This window comes from Hyla sarda, chromosome 11, assembly GCF_029499605.1.
Source record: "Hyla sarda isolate aHylSar1 chromosome 11, aHylSar1.hap1, whole genome shotgun sequence".
NCBI lineage: Eukaryota > Metazoa > Chordata > Amphibia > Anura > Hylidae > Hyla > Hyla sarda.
Genome location: NC_079199.1, coordinates 5815128 through 5838971, shown reverse-complemented (window position 1 = coordinate 5838971; position 23844 = coordinate 5815128). Strand labels below are relative to the sequence as shown.

The 23844-nt window shown below is 42.9% G+C and overlaps 2 protein-coding genes across 2 annotated transcripts in view; one reads left to right on the top strand and one right to left on the bottom strand.

Moving 5' to 3' along the window:
* The window catches only part of LGMN (legumain), a 30798-nt gene extending 11784 nt beyond the window's left edge, over positions 1-19014 (top strand). The window contains exons 3-14 of the mRNA XM_056546061.1: positions 759-856; positions 1649-1730; positions 2159-2244; positions 3740-3815; positions 5108-5170; positions 5781-5847; positions 7132-7250; positions 9041-9130; positions 9873-10073; positions 15327-15497; positions 16105-16172; positions 18210-19014. Of these exons, the coding sequence (XP_056402036.1) occupies positions 759-856; positions 1649-1730; positions 2159-2244; positions 3740-3815; positions 5108-5170; positions 5781-5847; positions 7132-7250; positions 9041-9130; positions 9873-10073; positions 15327-15497; positions 16105-16172; positions 18210-18252 (1164 nt within the window). The 3' untranslated portion in view covers positions 18253-19014. The remainder of the gene's footprint in view (positions 1-758; positions 857-1648; positions 1731-2158; positions 2245-3739; positions 3816-5107; positions 5171-5780; positions 5848-7131; positions 7251-9040; positions 9131-9872; positions 10074-15326; positions 15498-16104; positions 16173-18209) is intronic.
* Positions 19015-23308: 4294 nt separating this feature from the next.
* RIN3 (Ras and Rab interactor 3) overlaps positions 23309-23844 on the bottom strand; it is a 61440-nt gene continuing 60904 nt past the window's right edge. Inside the window, 1 exon segment of the mRNA XM_056547073.1 lies at positions 23309-23844. This exon segment is cut by the window's right edge and continues 495 nt beyond it. The gene's annotated coding sequence lies outside the window, so the exon portion shown is untranslated.

Below are 23844 nucleotides of genomic sequence, written 5' to 3'. Positions count from 1 at the left end.
TGTCCCACGGTAGTACTTTAGGTGAGAGGGGAGTTATGGGTAAGTTCACATCTGTACCGCACACATCAGATCAACTGGTGGCAGAAAGTTATACAGATTGTAAATGACTTCTATTTAAAAGTCCTAACCCTTCCAAGCTGTAAGCTCCACAGGAAGTTGTGTAGTTCTTTCCAGTCTGATCACAGTGCTCTCTGCTGACACCTCTGTCCAGAGCAGGAGAGGTTTGCTATGGGGATTTGTTACAGTTTCTGACATGGACAGAGGTGGCAGCAGAGAGCACTGTGGTCAGACTGGAAAGAACTACACAACTTCATATGGAGCATACAGCAGCTGATAAGTACTGGAAGGATTGAGATTTTGAAATAGAAGTAACAAATCTGTATGATGTTCTGGCACCAGTTGATAAAAAAAAAATATATTTCCTCTGTAGTTCCCCTTTAATATGCAAAACTAACTGTAAGAACTGTAGGTATATAGACGTGGACATATACCACACCATAGGTCTGTAATACACTATGTGTCTATGTCTGTCTGGGCATGCTGGGAGTTGTAGTATTGCAGCATCTGGAGATCCACAGTTTGGAGACCACTGATCTAGAAGTTGAATCCCATCCTGACCCAATACTTGGCACAGCGGAGTGTTTGCTGCAGTTTCATACAGTCAATACTCTATGAGCTCCGGATTGATATATTTTACTTACATTTGTTGCAATTTGTATCAAAATGAATGTTTTTTGTTTTTTTTCTCCTTCCACCAGGCGGACTTGTGCCATGCTTACCAAATAGTCAAGAAAAATGGTATCCCCGATGAGCAGATCGTTGTGATGATGTTCGATGACATTGCCAACAATGAGGAGTAAGTGGTAACAATCGCCACCAGGCAGTTCTCACGCATCTATAATATGGTGGAGGTGGGCCGGCTGTTTGGCTCACTGTCTGACACTGTTGGGGCCCTTTTTATATGGGATCCACACAACCCTTAAAGGGGTACTCCTGTACTGAAGTTCCTGATTGCGGGGGGTCCAACTGATGGAACCCCCTGCGATCTCCTGCCCAGCATCCCGATTCTCCTTATGCACGAATTAGCAACCGATCCGTGCATGGAGCTGTGACAACCACAGCATGACCTCCAGTTTTCTGTTTTATTTGTGTTTAAAAAGCGGCCACTAGGTGTCTCCCTACACATCTCCCCTCATCTCTCTGGCCTGGCACGAGTTCAAAAGCAGGAAATGCTGAGAGGGGTGAGTGCAGCCTTAGCCAATCATAGCTCATCTCACTCTGAACTGCTCTGGGCAGTGTGTACCTTTAAAAATAAATTGAGAGAAAAAAGAGAGACTGCGCCTCGTGTGATACCTAAGACACCAGATGGGGGTATAGAGCGAACAACGCCAGCCTTGCGGGTGGCCGCTGCAGAAAATGCCCAGAAAAATACAGCACATGTTACCCTACCCTAAAGAAACAGGAGAACAGTTTTATTTAATATATACTTATTTCTGTTCTCTTGTAATCCCCTATACCCCCAGGATCAGTCTTTTTGGCTCTCTGCACCAGTGTGGCCCCACAGTTTGCTAAACAATTTTTACCATTGCTTAGATACAGGGGGGTACAGCGATACATACAACTATTTATGCTCTTTTGTCATTTGCAGAAACCCGACCAAAGGCATCATCATCAACAGACCCAACGGGACGGACGTGTACGCCGGGGTGCTGAAGGACTATACCGGGGAGGTAGGTGAAGAATTATCAGCGCTGTTTACTCTTCTTTATTTTTTTTGTAAACTCCTTTTTATTGAATAATAAAAAATAAAAAAAGTAATAACAAATACTGTGACAATAAAATGGCTAAAAATATAAGGCAAAGGCATTGGTGGAAATCACAGTATCCACATGAAAAGCATAAACCTGGGTAAACAGTCAGAGGAGCATACAAAGACCATGAAAGGCAACCCCTCCCAAACATGGAGGAAAGGAAATAACATATTTTATTAATAAATAAATGTATGTAGCTTACATCAAAGAAGCTGTTTCTTTTTAGACAAATGTATGGCCCGCATAAGGGACAAAGGGGAGATTCATCAAAACCTGTCCAGAGGAAAAGTTATGTATTTTTTGGAGTAACCCCGATGATGATGATGATTCTATTCTGATCCCTCTAGGATGTGACCCCTGCAAACTTCCTCGCTGTCCTGAAAGGTGACTCCGGGGCCGTCAAGGGGAAAGGATCCGGGAAAGTTATTAAGAGGTTTGAGGATTATTATTATATTGTTGGGGAGATATGTATGTGTGTGTATATATATATATATGTGTGTGTGTGTATGTATGTATATGTGTATATATATATATATATATATATATATATCTACACACACACACTTAATAACTATTGACATGGGATATGGCAGCTGCTTAACCCCCTGTCCAGCAATTAAATAAAGAAGGTGGTTTCCATATTAAGAACATTTATATGAAGATTAGAACGTGTAGATATTGTCCATGGATAAATGTATCACAATGATTCAGATACTGTATCACACTCGTTTCCCACTCTTGTTTGGTAAGTCGTATGACCAATTTCAGCGTGACCAACTAATTTAGTGTTTCCCAAGCAGTGTGCCTCCAGCTGTTGCAAAACTACAATTCCCAGCATGCCCGGACAGCCGTTGGCTGTCCAGGCATGCTGGGAGTTGTAGTTTGCAACAGCTGGAGGCACATTGCTTGGGAAACACTGGGATAACTATTGTGTATGGGGGCATCTTAAAGGAGATCTGTAGTGCAATATAACTTATCCCCTATCCGAAGGATAGGGGATAAATTATAGATCAGGGGGGGGGGGGGGCGAGCGCGGGGGCCCCCCCTGGGATCTCCTGGACGGGGCCGCAGCAGTATGCTGGAATGGGGGCGTTCCGTCCCTGCATGACGCGGTGGCCAACACGCCCCCTCCATGTACCCCATAGAGATACATGGAGGTGGCGTGTCTACTGGGGCTTTCTGCTGGGGACGAAACTTCACTTTCTGCAGACTGCCGCGGCCCCATCCAGGAGATCCTGGGGGGCCCCAGCACTCGGACCCCCTGCGATCTATAACTTATCCCCTATCCTTTGGATAGGGGATAAATTATTTTGCGCTGGAATACTCCTTTAAAGGGGTTATTCAGGAAAAAAAAAATTCTATGTATATAGAGATATATATATCAACTGGCTCCAGAAAGTTAAACAGATTTGTAAATTACTTCTATTAAAAAATCTTAATCCTTTCAGTACTTATGAGCTGCTGAAGTTGAGTTGTTCTTTTCTGTCTAAGTGCTCTCTGATGACACCTGTCTCGGGAACTGTCCAGAGTAGAAACAAATCCTCATAGCAAACCTACTACTCTGTGCAGTTCCCGAGACAAGCAGAGATGTCAGCAGAGAGCACTGTTGCCAGACAGAAAAGAACAACTCGACTTCAGCAGCTGATAATTATTGGAAGGATTAAGATTTTTTAATAGAAGTAATTTACAAATCTGTTTAACTTTCTGGAGCCAGTTGAGATATATATATATATAAGTTTTTTTTTTCTTGGAATACCCCTTTAACTCTTCCTTATGGAGTACGGCATGTTGGATGTCATTTGTTCCCCACAGCTACATTGTATCAAATATTATGTTGTACTAGATATAGTATTACACTGTACTAGATATAGTATTACACTGTACTGGATATTGTATTACATTGTTTTGCCCCATCTTTGTGCTTTCAGCGGACCAAACGACCACGTCTTTGTCTACTTCACTGACCACGGAGCGCCCGGACTGCTGGCCTTCCCCAATGATGATGTAAGCCTCTCCTAGTCGCCCCCCCCCCCCCCCCCATCGGCTGCTCTCAGTCTGGTTTGAGGTTACTTATGTAGGAGTGTAGTACTGTGTGTTTGCTGTCCAGATGTAGAAAATCAAGAAATGAAACCAGCGAGAACCATAGTAATGTGTTTCAGGTTTTATTAACCTCGTTATCACTTGTATCGGGGGCTGCAAACCCAAAATATAGGATTTGGCTTATAGAGAAGTAGTGCAGAGACAGCAAATCCATTCAGGAGTCCCTGACTGGTCTACTTTATAGCTTATACAGATATACTGGGAGCAGCGGCCATCTTGTTCACGTTGCATTCAGATGAATATAATCATGTTTGTGTGTGTGTGTGTGTGTATATATATATATATATATATATATATATATATATATATATACATACATACATACACAAAAAAAATGTCAAATTTATTTCTATATATATTCTTTCTGTGAAGGCTTAGGAATATATATGTGTGTGTGTATATGATGTATTTTATATAATCATTCCTGGGCTTTTGCAGAAATAAAGATTTAAAAAATAAATAAATAAATATTTTTTATATATATATATTTTTTTTTTACTATACGTAAAAAAAACAAAAAAAACTGTATATTTTGTAATTCTTTGTTCATTCAAAAGCCCAGAAATATATGAATATAAATATATAAAAAATATTTTTTTTTTCTTATATATATTTCTATATTCCTGGGCTTTCGCATAAATAACTAATAAAAAAAATGAAATATATATTATTTTTTCCAATATATATTTATAGTAATAATATATAATATATTATTTTTTTATTATTTATATAGATATATATATATATATATATATATATATATATATATATATATTTAAATTCTTTAAGAATTAAATAAAAAAAAAAAATTATATATATGTATATTTATACACACTGTAGAAAGGCAGCAGCACACAGGGAGTCTGTGAATAATGTGTGGCTTTATTCACCGAAAACATCTACGATAGTGATGTTTCAGCCGTCTCACACGGCCTTTGTCACGGACTCTCTGTGTGCTGTTGCCTTTCTACAGTGAATTTAGTGGACTTTTTTTTTTTTTTTTATTAAATAAAGAATTAAAAAAAGAAAAAATTATAATAATAATATTAAGATTTTTATATATATATATATATATATATATATATATATATATATATATTGGAAAAAATATCATAAATTTTTATTTATGCGAAAGCCCAGGAATATAGAAATATCAAAAAATATATATTATATGTAACCTGTGTCTTCTGTCATAGCTGCACGTTCAAGATCTCAACGCAACTATTCAGTACATGTATGAAAACAAGAAGTACAAAAAGGTAACAACGCACTTCACTGACATTTCCTGTAGATTCACCGTTTTATCAAGAATCTGAGAACTTACCCTTACCTAGTCCAGGTGATGGGTTGTTACAATGTATCAGTTTGATTACTCCAGGTTAAATCTTTACCTACACTGATGCATTGTGACAAACCTTGTTCTATCTGTGATTATAAGAAGAAGGCGGGTGGAAAGTGATTTTTATAGTGTTGCGATGTAGATAAGACAATAGGAGCTCAGCCTCTCCCTTTTCCTGTAGCATGACCTCTGTACAGGTCACAGAGTGTTACAAACCTCTCCCCATACAAAGAATAGGGTCTGGAGACATTCATTGTGTCTATAATGGGGGTCCATGGAGCTTGCCGTAAAGCATATGACTAAACGCTAAAGCAATATGGCTGCCTGTAATGTGATGTGCTTAATAAAATAAATAACAATTAATATAGAAACTTATTAGAAAACAGGACATGTTTCAGTATCTGGCTCTAATCACTGTCTTGCTGAATGTTTCATTATATAATAGTTTAACTTTGTATACATGTATACAAGATTTAATGGTCTGTTAGGTGAGGTGACCGTAACACCGTCTCTGGTCTTTTCTCCCACAGATGGTTCTGTATATTGAGGCTTGTGAGTCCGGCTCCATGATGAACCATCTCCCCAACAACATTGATGGTAAGTGCAGTGGGGACGCAGCCTTGTATCTGGTTGCTGCAGTCAATGACCCAGAGCAGTGTTTTCCAACCAGGGTGCCTCCAGCTGTTGCAAAATTACAACTCCCAGCATGCCCGGATAGCCTTCGGCTGTCCGGGCATGCTGGGTGTTGTAGTTTTGCAACAGCTGGAAGCACCGGCTGTTGCAAAACAACCACTCTCCAGTCTTCATTAGGTCCACAATGGCTCCTGCAGATCTTAATTGAGTCCTGGCTGCAGGTAGAGGCATCACCACCATCGCGGTGCTTGTCCTACGTGGCCTCATTGTGATCTGCAGGAGCCAGGGAAGTACGTATATTACAGGTGTGTGTGCGTGTGTGTGTGTGTGTGTATATTTTTTTTTAATTTAAAACAAAAGCTACAAACACATGTATATAAAAGATACATACAACACAAAATACACAAACACATGATCTTAAAGAGATACTCCACTGGCCAGCGTTAGGAACATTTAGTTCCGAACGCTGTGTGCGCGCGCTGCGGGGGTTGGCCACACCCCTCAATGCAAGTCTATGGGAGGGGGCATGGCCGCCACCCCCCTCCCATAGACTTGCATTGACGGGGCGTGACCTGATGGCATGAGGGGGCGTGACCAACGCTGGCCAGTAGAGTACCCCTATATATAATACATTTCTACATTTTATTCACTCATATCCAGAGCCTCCAAATCTTTTCCCATTTCTCTAGGGCATTCCCAGCCGTATCGTAGATGTTCCCATAGCTCTTAATTTTTAATTTGTATTTATTAGGTTAGATGTTAAAAGGTTTGGAAATTCCAATAATCCGGTTCCTTGTCCGACTTGGGGGGGGGGGGGGGGTTGGATTATTTTGGATTATTGGAATATTTTGTGAATACTCTTGGATGATCTGGACACAGTTACACATATTGTTCTCCTTTCATTCCTAGTCATCACCCCTGTATATATCACATTGCAGAAGTGAAAACTGTGCAGGTTTTGGATCTAGAAACTGTTATGACTCCGCATCTTGTGCTTTTTAGTCACATGATTAACGGAATTAGCCTCCAGCGGTGAGATACCACTAGACTCGGTTTTTTATTATACTGATGCTGAAAAAAATAAATAAATGTAAAAATAGGGCAATAATGAATAAAATAATAATAAATACAAAGATAAATTAATAACAAACTTAAACACTGTGAAATTAATTTTATTCAACATCCTATAATCCAGAAAGTCTGATAGTGTCGCACGGAATTTGAGTTGACATGTTCTTTTATTTACAGTCTATGCGACCACGGCGGCCAATCCTCACGAGTCGTCGTACGCCTGCTACTATGACGAAAAGAGAGACACTTACCTGGGAGATCTGTACAGTGTCAGCTGGATGGAGGACTCCGATGAGGTCAGTCTCTTTACTAAAGCCGACGTCACATACAACTCCGTGATCCTACAATTGACAGTGGTCTTTTAAGAGGTGGTCTGATTTATGTAAAGTCAGCAGAAATAGGCAGCGGCAGGTGAAGAATAACTAACTATGCCATACTCTTCTCCCGGTGCGGTGTTGGCACTTTGTATTGCCCTGGTGCTTTTTGTTTACTTCTATAAAGATGATGATGATTATGATGATGATTGAATTATTATTATTGACTGGCGCAGATTTGGAACGACATTGGCAGCACAGAGAGAGCACATCATCTGGGCAGGTCAACAGGGCAGAACCGAGTCCCAACAGGAGAGGGCAGTATGACATAGTTGGTTATTCTACACCTCTAGCTGCTTGCTGCTGACTTTTTACAACTCCTTTAGGGTAGGGTCATATGGAATGGATATGCAGCATATTTTAAGCTGCGGATCCGCGATCACCCAGCCCTAAATTGTGCCACCAGCTGTTCTCGCCCCGTCTGTGTGCCACAATGTGCCGCTCTGAGCCTGCGAGTCACTGTGCATACACTGTGCAGTGTACTCGCAGACATCACGGAGCGGCCACGATGTCTGAGTACACTGCGCATGTGTGCGATGATGGCGCATTGCTGCTGTCTTCTTCCTACTTCCTTTAGCCCGGAACGTCACATGGTGCTTCAGCCTATCATGGGCCGCAGTGATGTCCCGCCTCGGCCGGTGATAGGCTGAAGCGCCGTGTGACGTCCTGGGCTAAGGGAAGTAGTAAGTAGACAGCCCGGCCGACAGATCAACTGTTGCTGAGCTCTGGGGGAACGTAGGAAGGTAAGTGAAAGTTTGTTTTCTCTTTTTTTGCAGCCTGGGCAGGATGGAATAGAAAAAGTCCGCATCGGACGTCTCCTTTAACTTCAAAGGGGCTGTGAATGGAATTCCACAATTCCAATTTAAACACGTCTTAGAATTTTGTGGAATTTCTGCCATGTAAATGACCGTGAAATCCCCATTAAAGGGGTACTCCGCCCCTAGACATCTTATCAAAGGATAGGGAATAAGATGTCTGATCGCGGGGGTCCTGCTGCTGGAGACCCCCATGATCTCCCTGCTGCACCCGGCGTCCGTTTAGAGCGTCGGGTTCTGCGCCGGCGGCTCGTGATGTCACGACCACGCCCCGCTCGTGACATCAGTCACGCCCCCTCAGTGCAAGTCTATGGGAGGGGGTGGGATGGCCGTCATGCCTCCTCCCATAGACTTGCATTGAGGGGGCGTGACTGTGACATCATGACATCGTGAGCCTCCGCCAGTCATCGCTGTGTGCACCGGATGTCTGGGGTGCTGCAGCCGAGATCGCGGGGGTCCAGACATGATCAGACATCTTATCCCCTATCCTTTGGATAGGGGATAAGATGTCTAGGGGCAGAGTACCCCTTTAAAGTTAATGTGCATTAAATAACCTGTGGTTCTCCAGCTGTTTCAGAACTAAAACTCCCAACATGCCCTGACTGCATTCGATACATTCTACTGCTTCCTATTCCCTGTCATGTGACTCTCCACTGTTGAAAAACTACAACTCCCAGCATGAGTTGTAGTTTTGCAACAGCTGGAGGGCCACAGGTTGGTGAGCACTCTACTGGAGCAATACAAACATAGGTTGGAATAATATACACCTTTCTGAATAACAAATTTGTAGGAAATGATGTTTCATAAACATCTTAATGATGGATGATTATGATTTTTGAATGGGTCGTTAGTTTTTCTGTTCGCAGATCATTTGCTCATTTTTTTTCTATTCTATAGGAGGATCTGACGAAGGAGACTTTACACCAACAGTTTGCCCTGGTGAAAAAACACACAAACACCAGTCATGTGATGCAGTACGGCAACCGGGTAAGTTACCAAATAAAAGCATATATTTATCGCAGAGTCCAAAAATGTATATTCATCTGATTCTAAGAAAGCTGGGTGACAGCCAAGATGGACACCAATCCACTTCCACAGGGGTCATCACCCAGCGACCTCTGTCTGTCACGACAAGGCAGATAGAAATGTTTGGACTGTAGGAAAGGTGGGTGACAGACCCTCTAAAATGGTGATCAAATCGGTTGTCATTAGGGATGTCCTGATACTGGTATTGGAATCGGGACCGATACTGGACATTTGAACGAGTAATTGTGCAAATGTCTCTAATACCTAATCCGATATCTGCCAGCTGTACTCCCGCCGGCAGGTATCACGGAGGTGCGGTAAGCCGTCTGCACTCTCCGCACAGATCATTGATCAGTGTATGCGATCTACAGATTGCAAGTAATAGTCCCCTATGGGAACTAAAGAAAAGTAAAAAATATGTAATAAATAATCATTATAAATGTGAATTAACCCCTTTCCTAATAAACATTTTAATCACCGCCCCTTTTCAAAAAGTAAGAAAAAAAAAAAAAATATATAAATATATATATATATATATATATATATATATATGTATATATATAAAAAGCCCTTTCTCTTATAAAAAGTAAAAAAAGGAAAAAAAGAGAGAGAAAAAAAAAACCCTGTCACGTTACATTGAAAAAAGTATTGGTAATTGGTATCAGCGAGTACTTAAAGTATTTGTACTCTGTTCTGTTCGCAGACCATTTCCCATATGAAGGTGAAGCAGTTCCAAGGCAGTGGGAAAACAGTGGCCCCTCGTCTGAGCTTATCGCCTGTAAAACGGATGGACCTGACCCCCAGCCCTGATGTTCCTATGTCCATCCTGAAAAGAAAATTCATGGCCACCAATGACCTCACAGCCGCCCGCGATATTATGGCGAGAATCAAGTCTCTTCAAGAGGTAAGAGATAGATGCCCTAACACGTCTACTATAGGGTGATTGATGTGAATGGGCTCGGTGTAATGCTTCATTTTCCTTGTTGAGGCGCTGTAGGGGAAACGGAACATTTAGGTTTCTCTACAGGTTAAATAAATGACTTAAAGGGGTACTCCACCCCTAGACATTTTATCCCCTATCCAAAGGGTGCAGTGGGGAAATCGAAGCAGGACCCCCACAATCAGACATCTTATCCCCTATACAAATGATATTGTACCTGCTGGTTTCATTCCCTGTCTGCTCCTCTGTTCAGCACAAGGCAGCATCCTGTATACACTTTATTCCTCTGAAATGTCCCAATAAAGGTACATGTGTATAGGACAGGGAGATGGTGATGTAGGCTGTTGGGGCTGATCAGACGTGATGACATCAGTCTGTGGGTGGGGCTACAGTTCAGAGGCAAGATCAGCCACCCCTTTTGAGAAAGCAAAGGATAATATTTTGTCTCTGGAGAGAGGGAGGAGCTAGGAGCTGCTGAGACAACATTACACTGACAGTAAGAGGACTACACAACCTCCTGTGAGGAGAGATAGGAGCCAGGGAGCTGCTGAGACAACACCATACTGACAATGAGAGGACTACACAACCTCCTGTGAGGAGCCAGGGAGCTGCCGAGACAACACCACACTGACAATGAGAGGACTACACAACCTCCTGTGAGGAGAGAGTGGAGCCAGGGAGCTGCTGAGTCAACCCCACACTGACAATGAGAGGACTACACAACCTCCTGCCAGGAGCCAGGGAGCTGCTGAGACAACACCACACTAACAATGAGAGGACTACACAACATCCTGTCAGAAGAGAGGGAGGAGCCTTGAAGCTTCTAAGACAGAAATCTACTAACCATCAAAGCACTACATAACTTCTGTCAGAACAGAGGGAGGAGCTGGGAGCTGCTGAGACAATACCACACTGATAATGAGAGGACTACACAACTGTAAGTGATGAATTAGTCGAAATCACACTGAAACCAGTAATGAATTTGTTTTTATTTACATACAATCTTCTTATACCGGCATATCTGTAGTGAAACATAATTAATTCCCTATCCAAAGGATAGAGCGCGGGGGGTCCAACCACTGGGACCCCCTGTGGCCTCCTGAATCAGACCCCGGCAGTCTGCTGGAAAGGGGCGTGATGACCCCGCACAGAGTGGCAGCCGACACCATAGAGATGCATGGAGGGGGCCGTGGCTTCCTGCAGGGTCGGAACGGCCGCTTCCGGCATACTGCCGGGCCCTGATCAGGTGATCAGCACTCGAACCCCCTGCAATCTATAACTTATCCCTATCATTTGGATAGGGGATAAGATCTATTTCACTGCACTACCCCTTTAATAGAATTGCAGTGTATTTGTTTCTGTAGACGCCTTTTGTTCTATATTTGTGATGACGCGCAGGTTCTGTCGTCCGTCCGTACACCTCCCAACAGGATTGACCCGGATTCCTCTACAGTCATCATATTGTCATTCTGAGACTTCCTCATTCACACAAACCAATGGAAGGATGACAGGAAGGGATGATAAATGCTGAGCCGGGCAAAAAAAAAGCCTCATCTGTGCCAGGCACTGAGTCACACGAAAATCACATGTTTTCTCCATAGAGGAGTGATGACGGCAAAACCAAAAACCTTGGAGAACCCCCTCCAACCACGCGCCGAAACCGCGTTTATAGTCACCAAACACTCGGGGGGATTATGGACTGAATGTAGTGATGGTAACCAAGGCTGGGACAGATGTATGACGCCAATTTTTCCACAGTAGCGCTCACTGTGTTATTGATATAGTTCAGACACATTAGACCAGGGTGCCTCCAGCTGTTGCAAAACTACAACTCCCAGCATGCCCGGACAGCCGAAGGCTGTCCGGGCATGCTGGGAGTTGTAGTTTTGCAACAGCTGGAGGCACACTGGCTTGGAAACAATACATTGAACGCTCCTCTTCCTAACGCAATATCTTGTTTTGCTTACTTTAACCCCTTAATAACACAGGACATAAATGTATGTCGAGGTGCCTTGGTACTTAACGCACCAGGACATACATTTATGTCCTGTACGTGTCATGCATGGCAGGTCCCGGCCGCTGATGTGCACCATTAACTCCTCAGATGCCGTGATCAATGCAGATCACCGCATCTGCGGCAGTGTTGTTGGTAAAATGGATGATTTGTTTGCCCACGGCGCTGCCACAGGGATCCGATCATCCATTATGGCGGACGGAGGTCCCCTCACCTGCCTTCGGCCGTCTCCAGGGGTCCTCTGCTCTGGTCTGAGATTGAGCAGACCGGAGCAGAAGATCGCCGATAATACCGATCAGTGCTAAGTCCTATGCATAGCACTAAACAGTATTAGCAATCGAATGATGGCTATGAATTGTCACTAGAGATGAGCGAACTTACAGTAAATTTGATTCGTCACGAACTTCTCGGCTCGGCAGTTGATGACTTATCCTGCATAAATTAGTTCAGCTTTCAGGTGCTCCGGTGGGCTGGAAAAGGTGGATACAGTCCTAGGAAAGAGTCTCCTAGGACTGTATCCACCTTTTCCAGCCCACGGGAGCACCTGAAAGCTGAACTAATTTACGCAGGATAAGTCATTAACTGCCGAGCCGAGAAGTTTGTGACGAATCGAATTTACTGTAAATTCGCTCATCTCTAATTGTCACCTATGGGGACATAAAAAGTGTAAAATAAAAAATAAAAATTGAAAAATTCCTTCCCCCAATAAAAATGTAAGTCGTCACTTGTTCCCATTTTACCCCCAAAAAGTGTAAAAAATAAAAAAAAATTCTAAACTTATTTGGTATCGCCACGTGCGTAGATGTCCGAACTATCAAAATATAGGGTTACTAATCTTGTACGGTAAACGGCGCAAACTTAGTAAAAAAATATATTAAAAATTTAATTTACTAAAAGTTTCATATATGCAAATGTGGAATCAATAAAAAGTAAAGATCACGGCGCAAACAATGAGCCCTCATACCGCTGTTTATACGCTGTCAGTACTTATGAGCTTCTGAAGTTAAGGTTGTTCTTTTCTGTCTAAGTCCTCTCTGATGACACTTGTCTCAGGAAACGCCCAGTTTAGAAGCAAATCCCCATAGCAAACCTCTTCTAAACTGGGCGTTTCCCGAGACAGAGAGCACTTAGACAGAAAAGAACAACCTAAACTTCAGAAGCTCATAAATACTGAAAGGATTAAGATTTCTTAATAGAAGTAATTTACAAATCTGTTTAACTTTCTGGAGCCAGTTGATATATATAAAAAAGTTTTTTCCTGGAATACCCCTTTAAGCTGTTGCAAAACTACAGCTCCCATCATGCCCTGGCAGCCTGCAGGCTGCCAGGGCATGATGGGAGCTGTAGTTTTGCAACATCTGGACAGCCACAGGTCAGGTAACCCTACTATACCACTATATATACTTCTATAGAACAGTGTCCTCTAACTTGTGGCTCTCCAGCTGTTGCAAATCTACAGCTACCTTGCAGGGGCACCTTTTACGACTGTGTCCACAACCTGTAGCAATGCAGCTGTTGCAGAACTGAAACTCCCATCATTCCCTGACAGACTTTGGCAAAGCTACATCTCCTGTCAGTCTTATGGCGAGCGGATTTACAGCGGATTTTATACTGCAGATCCGCCGCTGAAGGACCTCTGTATGGTGCCTGTACATGTGCCTGCTCGGAGCGGCAATACGCAGCTACCTGCAGACACACTGAAGCGATGGGCGAGTTGCCGCGCGTGCACGGTGTGCTCAATAGGCCAAGAGCTGTCGCGATGTGCGAGTATACTGCGCATGCGCACGGTGACTCGCACATCGCACTGTGTCTGCTCGTAGCGGCGTATTGCCTCTCCCAGCAGGCACATGTAAAGGCAGCATACAGAGGTCCTTCAGCGGCGGATCCGCAGCGAAATACGTGCGGAAAATCTGCTTGTCTGAACGTACCCTATGACTGTATTCCCCAACCTGTGGCTCTCCAGCTGTTGCAAAACTAGAACTCCCCATCGTGCTGCCGCTCTCAGGGCATGATGGGAGCTGTAGTTACCAACAGGTGGCGAGGCGTAGGTTAGGCTTTTAGGGCCTGCTGGGATTTGTAATTTTGCAACAGCTGGAGGGGTGCAGGTTAGGTAACACTGCACTATGACATCAATTAATCCTATTGGGTTATATGGATGGGGGGTGATCCTGGTGGAAAAAACCCTTTTATATCAATACAAAGCAAATAGAAGACCCCCAAGTCCTCAGTCTATTCTGCTCAGATGATTTCAGATGCTTTGTCTGCTAAATAGAGGCTAGGTGGGAAGACAATCAGTCATGGCTGCTACTACTTTACCCAACTTTTCACAGACCATGGATGGCGTGTATACAACAAGGCTCCATCACTATTGTTTTCTCCGTATCTGGGCTCCCAGTCATCGCTGCCGGTCAGTGTTTCCCAACCTAAGTGCCTCCAGCTGTTGCAAAACTACAACTCCCAGCAGTCCGGGCATGCTGGGAGTTGTAGTTTTGCAACAGTTGGAGGCACCCTGGTTGTCGAACACTGCTCTATGTACATATCAGTCTGTGTCTTCCCCCAGTATCTGTGCAGTGCTCTGCTGAAATACTCTGCGCTGCTAGAAAACAGCAGCAATATTAGGGGGACTGGGCATTTAAAGGGGTTTTATATATATCAGCTGGCTCCAGAAAGTTAAACAGATTTGTAAATTACTTCTATTAAAAAATCTTAATCCTTTCAGTACTTATGAGCTTCTGAAGTTAAGGTTGTTCTTTTCTGTCTAAGTGCTCTCTGATTACACGTGTCTCGGGAACCGCCCAGTTTAGAAGCAAATCCCCATAGCAAACCTCTTCTACTCTGTGCAGTTCCCGAGATGCGTGTCATCAGAGAGCAACCTTAATCCTTTCAGTACTTATGAGCTTCTGAAGTTAAGATTTTTTAATAGAAGTAATTTACAAATCTGTTTAACTTTCTGGAGCCAGTTGATATATAAAAAAAAGTTTTTTCCTGGAATACCCCTTTAAGAAAAAACAATTATACACATACACACACACACACACACACATATATATTAATTTCTTTAAAAAAAATGTGTGTGTATATCTATCTTAAATAAAAAAAATATTTATTATTATTATTATTTTTTTTTTTTTATAAATATCTCTATTAAAACTATGGACATTGAAATCTAGAGCCTGATGGAGTCGGCTTCTTCTCTTTTACAGGCTAAATTCCTGATAAAGGAATCTGTGAGGAAGATTGTTCTCCAAGTCACAGAATCGCGTGAGATGATGGAGGAAATACTCGGCGACCAAGTGATCATTAACGACATGTCGTGTTACCGCTCGGCGGCTGAACACTTCAAGACGCGCTGCTTCAATTGGCACATGCCACTGGTGAGACATTAAGGGGGGGGGGGGGGGGGGTTGACCATGGCACAGTCTATCCGCCATACTGGGGATTACATGTGAGATCACATTACTGTACGGTACAAGGAGACTTTGGCTGAGACATGAGTTGCGCGGCCAAAGTTCGCCATTTTGCACTGCCTGAACTGTGCTGTATTACAACTGATTAACTCCTTAAGTGGCGCCCATCATGCCCCCTCCCATAGACATGAATGGAGAGGCGTGGCGTGACGGCACGAGGGGGCTTGGCCGTGGCGTCACATCTCGGACTCGGAGGCAGCGCCTGGCACAGAATGCCGGGGGCTGCACCGAGATCTGGGACCCCTGTGATCATACATCTCATCCCTTGTCCTTTTGGAAAAGGTGGTGTTTCCTAACCAGGGTGCCTCCAGCTGTTGCAAAACTGCAACTCCCAGCATGCCCGGACAGCCTTCGGCTGTCCGGGCATGCTGGGAGTTGTAGTTTTGCAACAGCTGAAGGCACCCTGGTTGGGAAATCCCGGGATCGGGGATAAGATGTATAAAGCCGGAATACCCCTTTAATGAATTGCATTGTATCTATATGTACGTGACGCCAGTATGTCTTGTCCTCGCAGTATGAATATGCCATGAGGCAGCTGTACACGCTGGTGAATTTATGTGAGTCCGGGTACCCCCTGAACAGGTAAATATACACAAAATATACCTCGTATTCTGTATAGACACATTGCAGGCAGGAGTAATATACAGGCCGTCCCGTTCACACCGTTTATTTAGCCATAAACCTTGGTCATGGATTTATATTCTCATATACACAAATAATGGGGGAGATTGATCAAAACCTGTGCAAAGGAAAAGTTGCCCATAGCAACCAATCAGATCGCTGCTTTCATTTTTAACAAGGCCTCTGCAAAATGAAAGTAGCCATCTGATTGGTTGCTATGGGCAACTGGACAACGATTTATCAAAACCTGTTCAGAGGAGAAGTTGCCCAGTTGCCCATAGCAACCAATCAGATCATGTCTTTCATTTTTTGAGAGGCCCTTTTGAAAATGAAAGCAGCGATCTGATTGGTTGCTATGGGTAACTGTTCATGTTTCCCTCTGCCCACGTTTTGATAGACCTCCCCCCCTATATACCCTCCAGCACCTTCCCTGTATAGACTCCTCACACATCATCACGAGACAATTTACTCTTCCTAATCCCTTTAATGGTGTTTGATCTTAAGAAGCTTTCTACACCCGGCAAATCCTTGTAATGTAGGTGAAATATGGATAATTCTACCTCTGCCCCATTGTAGCTGGAAGGGAAGGAATTAGTGGAGGATTATGGTGCAATTTAGGAATTATATAATAAGCAGAGTGATAAAATACCTGGACACGTGCAGAGTTATACATTACACTGAAAGACAGTCCCTGAGAGGTTCTCCGGGACCTGAGGAGGAGCGGAGTGTTCATTCAGGAGCACATCCTGTACTCCAGAGCTGCACTCACTATTCTGCTGGTGAGATTACTATGTACATACATTACATTACTTATCCTGTACTGATCCTGAGTTATATTCTGTATTATACTCCAGAGCTGTACTCACTATTCTGCTGGTGAGGTCACTGTGTATATACATTACATTACTTATCCTGTACTGATCCTGAGTTATATCCTGTATTATACCCCAGAGCTGTACTCACTATTCTACTGGTGAGGTCACTGTGTACATACATTACATTACTTATCCTGTACTGATCCTGAGTTATATCCTGTATTATACTCCAGAGCTGTACTCACTATTCTGCTGGTGAGGTCACTGTGTACATACATTACATTACTTATCCTGTACTGATCCTGAGTTATATCCTGTATTATACTCCAGAGCTGTACTCACTATTCTGCTGGTGAGATCACTGTGTACATAAATTACATTACTTATCCTGTACTGATCCTGAGTTATATCCTGTATTATACCCCAGAGCTGTACTCACTATTCTGCTGGTGAGGTCACTGTGTACATACATTACATTACATCCTGTACTGATCCTGAGTTATATCCTGTATTATACTCCAGAGCTGTACTCACTATTCTGCCGGTGAGGTCACTGTGTACATACATTACATTACTTATCCTGTACTGATCCTGAGTTATATCCTGTATTATACTCCAGAGCTGCACTCACTATTCTGCTGGTGAGGTCACTGTGTACATACATTACATTACATCCTGTACTGATCCTGAGTTATATCCTGTATTATACTCCAGAGCTGTACTCACTATTCTGCTGGTGAGGTCACTGTGTACATACATTACATTACTTATCCTGTACTGATCCTGAGTTATATCCTGTATTATACTCCAGAGCTGTACTCACTATTCTGCTGGTGAGGTCACTGTGTACATACATTACATTACTTATCCTGTACTGATCCTGAGTTATATCCTGTATTATACCCCACATCTGTACTCACTATTCTGCTGGTGAGATCACTGTGTACATACATTACATTACTTATCCTGTACTGATCCTGAGTTATATCCTGTATTATACCCCAGAGCTGTACTCACTATTCTTCTGGTGAGGTCACTGTGTACATACATTACATTACTTATCCTGTACTGATCCTGAGTTATATCCTGTATTATACCCCACATCTGTACTCACTATTCTGCTGGTGCAGTGATTGTGTATATCTATATATTAACCCATCACCTTTCCTCCTCTGTGTTGTAGGATCCTGCAGTCAATGGATAACGTGTGCGACAATCTGCATTGACGTAGCAGGTAATGCACAGAAGCCGGACAGACCGGGATGATCGGCGCCCTCTGCGTTTCCTCCACTTGCAGCTGCTACTCCACACTCTCAGCTCTGCTGTACACGACCTGTGACAAGGGCTGCACTCAGTCACCCTATAACCCAGGACTCTGAAGTTAGTGATATATTTGGTAAACCAAAGCGAGGATGGGACACAACCCAACAAGACAAACTAAAGGTGACTGCAATGTCCTGACACGGCGCCACCTGGTGGCCTTCAGAGGCGACTGCAGAAATCGCTCTGTGATTCTCCATCACTGTGATCATTGCTGATTTTAAATTAGATTCTTCCTTTTCTTATAATCTGACATAGAAGACTATTTTATCTATTTTGTTTTCTTTAAAACAAAGATGTTAATATGTAGATTTTTAGTATTCTTTTTTTATTAACTATGGATAAGCTGCTCAAAATTAAAGTTTGTTTTCCCCTTACTCCGGAGGGGAAAACTTTTTTTTTATTTTTTCCCCAAATCAGCTGGTGCCAGAAAGTTCTACAGATTTGTAAATTACTTTTTCCCAAATTTTTTTTTCAATCCTTCCAGTACTTATCAGCTGCCGTATGCTCCACAGGAAGTTGTGTAGTTCTTTCCAGTCTGACCACAGTGCTCTCTGCTGCCACCTCTGTCCGTGTCAGGAACTGTCCAGAGTAGAAGCAAATCTCTATAGTAAACCTATCCTGCTCTGGACAGTTCTTGACAAGGACAGAGGTGTCAGCAGAGAGCACTGTGGTCAGGCTGGAAAGAACTACACAACTTCCTGTGGAGCATACAGCAGCTGATAAGTAATGGAAGAATTAAAAAAAATTTTTTTTTTTATAATTTACAAATCTGTTGAACTTTCTGGCACCAGTTGACCTGAAATAATTTTTTTCCTCTCCGGAGTGCCCCTTTTTAAAGCTAAAATATCCACAAGAAAAGGTCAGAAGTTACCAGTACTGATCTGATTCAGTGGTCTTCAAATGTTGCAAAACTACAACTCCCAGCATGCCCGGACAGCCGTTGGCTGTCCGGGCATGCTGGGAGTTGTAGTTTTGCATTTGTTGCGAAGCGGAGTAAATGCCCCCGACAACCAGGCAAATCTCTTCTTACTGTTTTTCCTTAAAAACATTTTTTATGGGGAATGAGAGCAGCAATCTGATTGGTTCCCTGAGCGACTCCTTTGATACATTGTTTCCCATTATATTTAATTGCTGTACAATTCCGGCTTTAACATTTTAAGTTAAATCTGTGGATTTTGGATTTTATGGTGTTTCCTTGTATCCTGTGTATAAAACCCCAAACACTAACAACACTGCACTATAACAACGCAACAAGGGATCATGTGACAATAACAAAAAGTGAATGTAAAAAAACAAACAAAAAACTGTTTATACCTATAAAAACCAAGATTTCTCTTTTGTGTTTTGAAGTTGAACAAGGTTTTTTCTTTTGACGTTTTTGATTAAACAAATTATGACTCCGAAAACTCGCATCTCCTTATTCTCAGTGATGTCACCGCTGATCTCTAGTGATGGATAGACTGTATTCTCAGTGATGTCACCGCTGATCTCTAGTGATGGATAGGCTGTATTCTCAGTGATGTCACCGCTGATCTCTAGTGATGGATAGGCTGTATTCTCAGTGATGTCACCGCTGATCTCTAGTGATGGATAGGCTGTATTCTCAGTGATGTCACTGCTGATCTCTAGTGATGAATAGGCTGTATTCTCAGTGATGTCACCGCTGATCTCTAGTGATAGGCTGTATTCTCAGTGATGTCACCGCTGATCTCTAGTGATGGATAGGCTGTATTCTCAGTGATTTCACTGCTGATCTCTAGTGATGGATAGGCTGTATTCTCAGTGATGTCACCGCTGATCTCTAGTGATGGATAGGCTGTATTCTCAGTGATGTCACCGCTGATCTCTAGTGATGGATAGGCTGTATTCTCAGTGATGTCACCGCTGATCTCTAGTGATGGATAGACTGTATTCTCAGTGATGTCACCGCTGATCTTTAGTGAATGGATAGGCTGTATTCTCAGTGATGTCACCGCTGATCTCTAGTGATGGATAGGCTGTATTCTCAGTGATGTCACCGCTGATCTCTAGTGATGGATAGGCTGTATTCTCAGTGATGTCACCGCTGATCTCTAGTGATGGATAGAATGTATTCTCAGTGATGTCACCGCTGATCTCTAGTGAATGGATAGGCTGTATTCTCAGTGATATCACCGCTGATCTCTAGTGATGGATAGGCTGTATTCTCAGTGATGTCACCGCTGATCTCTAGTGATGGATAGGTTGTATTCTCAGTGATGTCACCGCTGATCTCTAGTGATGGATAGGTTGTATTCTCAGTGATGTCACCGCTGATCTCTAGTGATGGATAGGTTGTATTCTCAGTGATGTCACCGCTGATCTCTAGTGATGGATAGGCTGTATTCTCTCTGTATTAGTGGTGCAGTCTCTGTTATAATCACATTCTGTCTGATCAGCGTTTCCACCCCGTGACTTTGTTTTGTTCCTGTGGATCATTCTTTCCCTGCACAGGATTTCCCGCAGTCCCACAAATCCTCTGGAGTCTTCACTTTATTATCTGCCCCTTGTACAGGACACTCGGGTTCAGACTCAATGATTATAGGAGGGAAGTACACAGTAAGCATTAACCCTTCACAACCCAGAAAGGCCCAACCGTGACTTACAGGGCCATTGGGGAGGTGGTGGTGGTGGGGGGGGGGGGGGGTTTCGGGTAACGTGTACATTGGACTGTATGAGAGAATTATTAATTCCCCTAATAGGCGAGCAAAGGTTGGGTACAGTTTAGGAACAGTGTCACGGGCAATTGCCGGAAACTTTATTCTTATTTTTGCATGTCATTAGAACAGTGTTTCCCTCCCAGGATGGCTCCAGCAGTTGCAAAACTACAACTCCCAGCATGCCCGGACAGCTGATGGCTGTCCGGGCATGCTGGGAGTTGTAGTTTTGCAACAGCTGAAGGTACACTGGTTGGGAAACCCTGTCATAGTATATTGCATGCAGTACCTCATTGTGGCCACTAGCTGGGAGCAGAGTACTGCTAATAAAATAAGCTTTGAGTTGAAGTTTTGCAACAGCTGGAGGCTCCCTGGTTAGGAAACATCATATTAGGGAATTGTTTCTGCCTGCAGAAATTAAGGGAGGACGTTCTGTGCGCAGCCAGAATGTATCAGTGCCATGACTGAGCGGACACGAGCAGTCTCCAGTGAGGACAATGCAGTTCGCAAGAACAAACTTGTTCAGAGATGGAAGTTCCGCGGTAGAGAATCCACATTGTGCGTAACGCTGCTAAATCCCATTGAAGACAATTGGAGGCTGCTTCACCAGAATTTACTCACTACTGTAACTACGTCATGTGATCACCAGAAAATCTGTATTTAATGTATCGGAGGGAGTGCTTAGTCCTGGGTCAGCTGACTTCCTGTTAACTACAGTATTACATCATGACCTATCAGATCCCTCCTTCCAGCTCTCTGTATACTGCTGCTATTTTTATGAGATCAGGGTATATAGTAGTTATACCTCTCCAGATCTATCTGTATACTGCTGCTATCTCTATAGGTTCAGGATATATAATAGTAAAAAAGAAACTCTCCAGAGGCTGTGTTTAGGGGAAGATTTATCAAAAGTTGCCCAGTTGCCTATAGCAACCAATCAGATCACTTTAATTTTTAAGGCCTCTACAAAATGAAAGAAGCGATCTGATTGGTTGCTGTAAGCAACTGGACAGCTTATCCTCTGCACGTGTTTCGATAAATCTCCCCTATAATTGTTTTGCTGTGTTTCAGTTTTTGCTGTGATTTTTCCCAAAATTGCTTAAAAAAATTTGACATTTTACTGCATTTGTTCAAAACATGTGAAAAAACAGCCTAAATAAAGTAGAAATTTGAAAAATGCAACATTTGAACAACGCCTGAAGACTAAATGTTCATGAAACATCTAATTGTGACAATAGGTCAAATCAAATGCATCAAAACTGCATATAGTGTGAACTGACCTCAACCCACTTATAAAAGTCTAATCTGTTCACCTGTTCAAACTCCAGCACAGCTTAAAGGGGTATTCCAGGCCAATACTTTTTTTTTATATATCAACTGGCTCCGGAAAGTTAAACAGATTTGTAAATTACTTCTATTAAAAAATCTTAATCCTTCCAATAGTTATTAGCTTCTGAAGTTGAGTTGTTGTTTTCTGTCTAACTGCTCAATGATGATGTCACGTCCCGGGAGCTGTGCAGTTCCTATGGGGATATTCTCCCATCATGCACAGCTCCCGGTACGTGACATCATTATTGAGCAGTTAGACAGAAAACTTCAGAAGCTAATAACTATTGGAAGGATTAAGATTTTTTAATACAAGTAATTTACAAATCTGTTAAACTTTCGGGAGCCAGTTGATATATAAAAAATTTTTTTGCCTGGAATACCCCTTTAATAAGATGACCGATGCAGTGATAAGATTCCACTCCCACTCTCTGCAAAGCCAGAGGATTCATGGGAAATGTAGGCAGCATTCAGTGATGGAATTACTATGAATATGGCTGCAAACTCCATGCCTGCCGCATCAGCTAAAACAGGTAAGCACAAGGCATACACAAGAACCTCTCCATCATTCTCTAATAATAACCTCTTCTGCACTCTAAGATTTCCCGGAGTGCTTCTTTATATTCTCTAAATCACTGGATGTCAGTTCTGATCTGGTTGCCAATGCGCGACGCCAAGCTGGTAAACAGTATCGGGAGCCGTCAGACGTACATTGCTACATAATTTAATAATCGCTTTCATGGTCACAGACCATTTAGACAGACAATGAAGATATCAAAATGTGGATAACATTTGTCAATAAAATACATTTTAAAGCTCCACCTAGAGAAAAGAGAAACTGCCTGAATATAGGGGACCCCCACCCCACCATCTACTTTAGTGTTTCCCAACCAGGGTGCCTCCAGCTGTTGCAAAACTACACCTCTCAGCATGCCCGGACAGCCTTTGGCTGTCCGGGCATGCTGGGAGTTGTAGTTTTGCAGCAGCTGGAGGCACCCTGGTTGGGAAACACTGTTCAAATAAGATTCTGAAAAAATTCTGGTCATTTCATGTAAAGGGGATTGTTATTCAAGAGATAATTTTTCCGCTCAGCAATTCACAGGTTGGGCTTCACTTTTGTTAGTTTTTTTTTCTTTTTTACTTTCACTGTATAAAATAATTAATTGAATGTAAAATATGAAAAAGTTTCTGTAATTCCGCACAAACTGCGGCGACCCCCCTCGCATGAAGACAATTTGTGGAATTCCGCACAAACTGCGGCGACCCCCCTCGCATGAAGACAATTTGTGGAATTCCGCACAAACTGCGGTGACCCCCCCTCCTGAAGACAATTTGTCGAATTCTGCACAAACTGCGGCGACCCCCCTCATGAAGACAATTTGTGGAATTCTGCACAAACTGCGGCGACCCCCCTCATGAAGACAATTTGTGGAATTCTGCACAAACTGCGGCGACCCCCCTCATGAAGACAATTTGTCGAATTCTGCACAAACT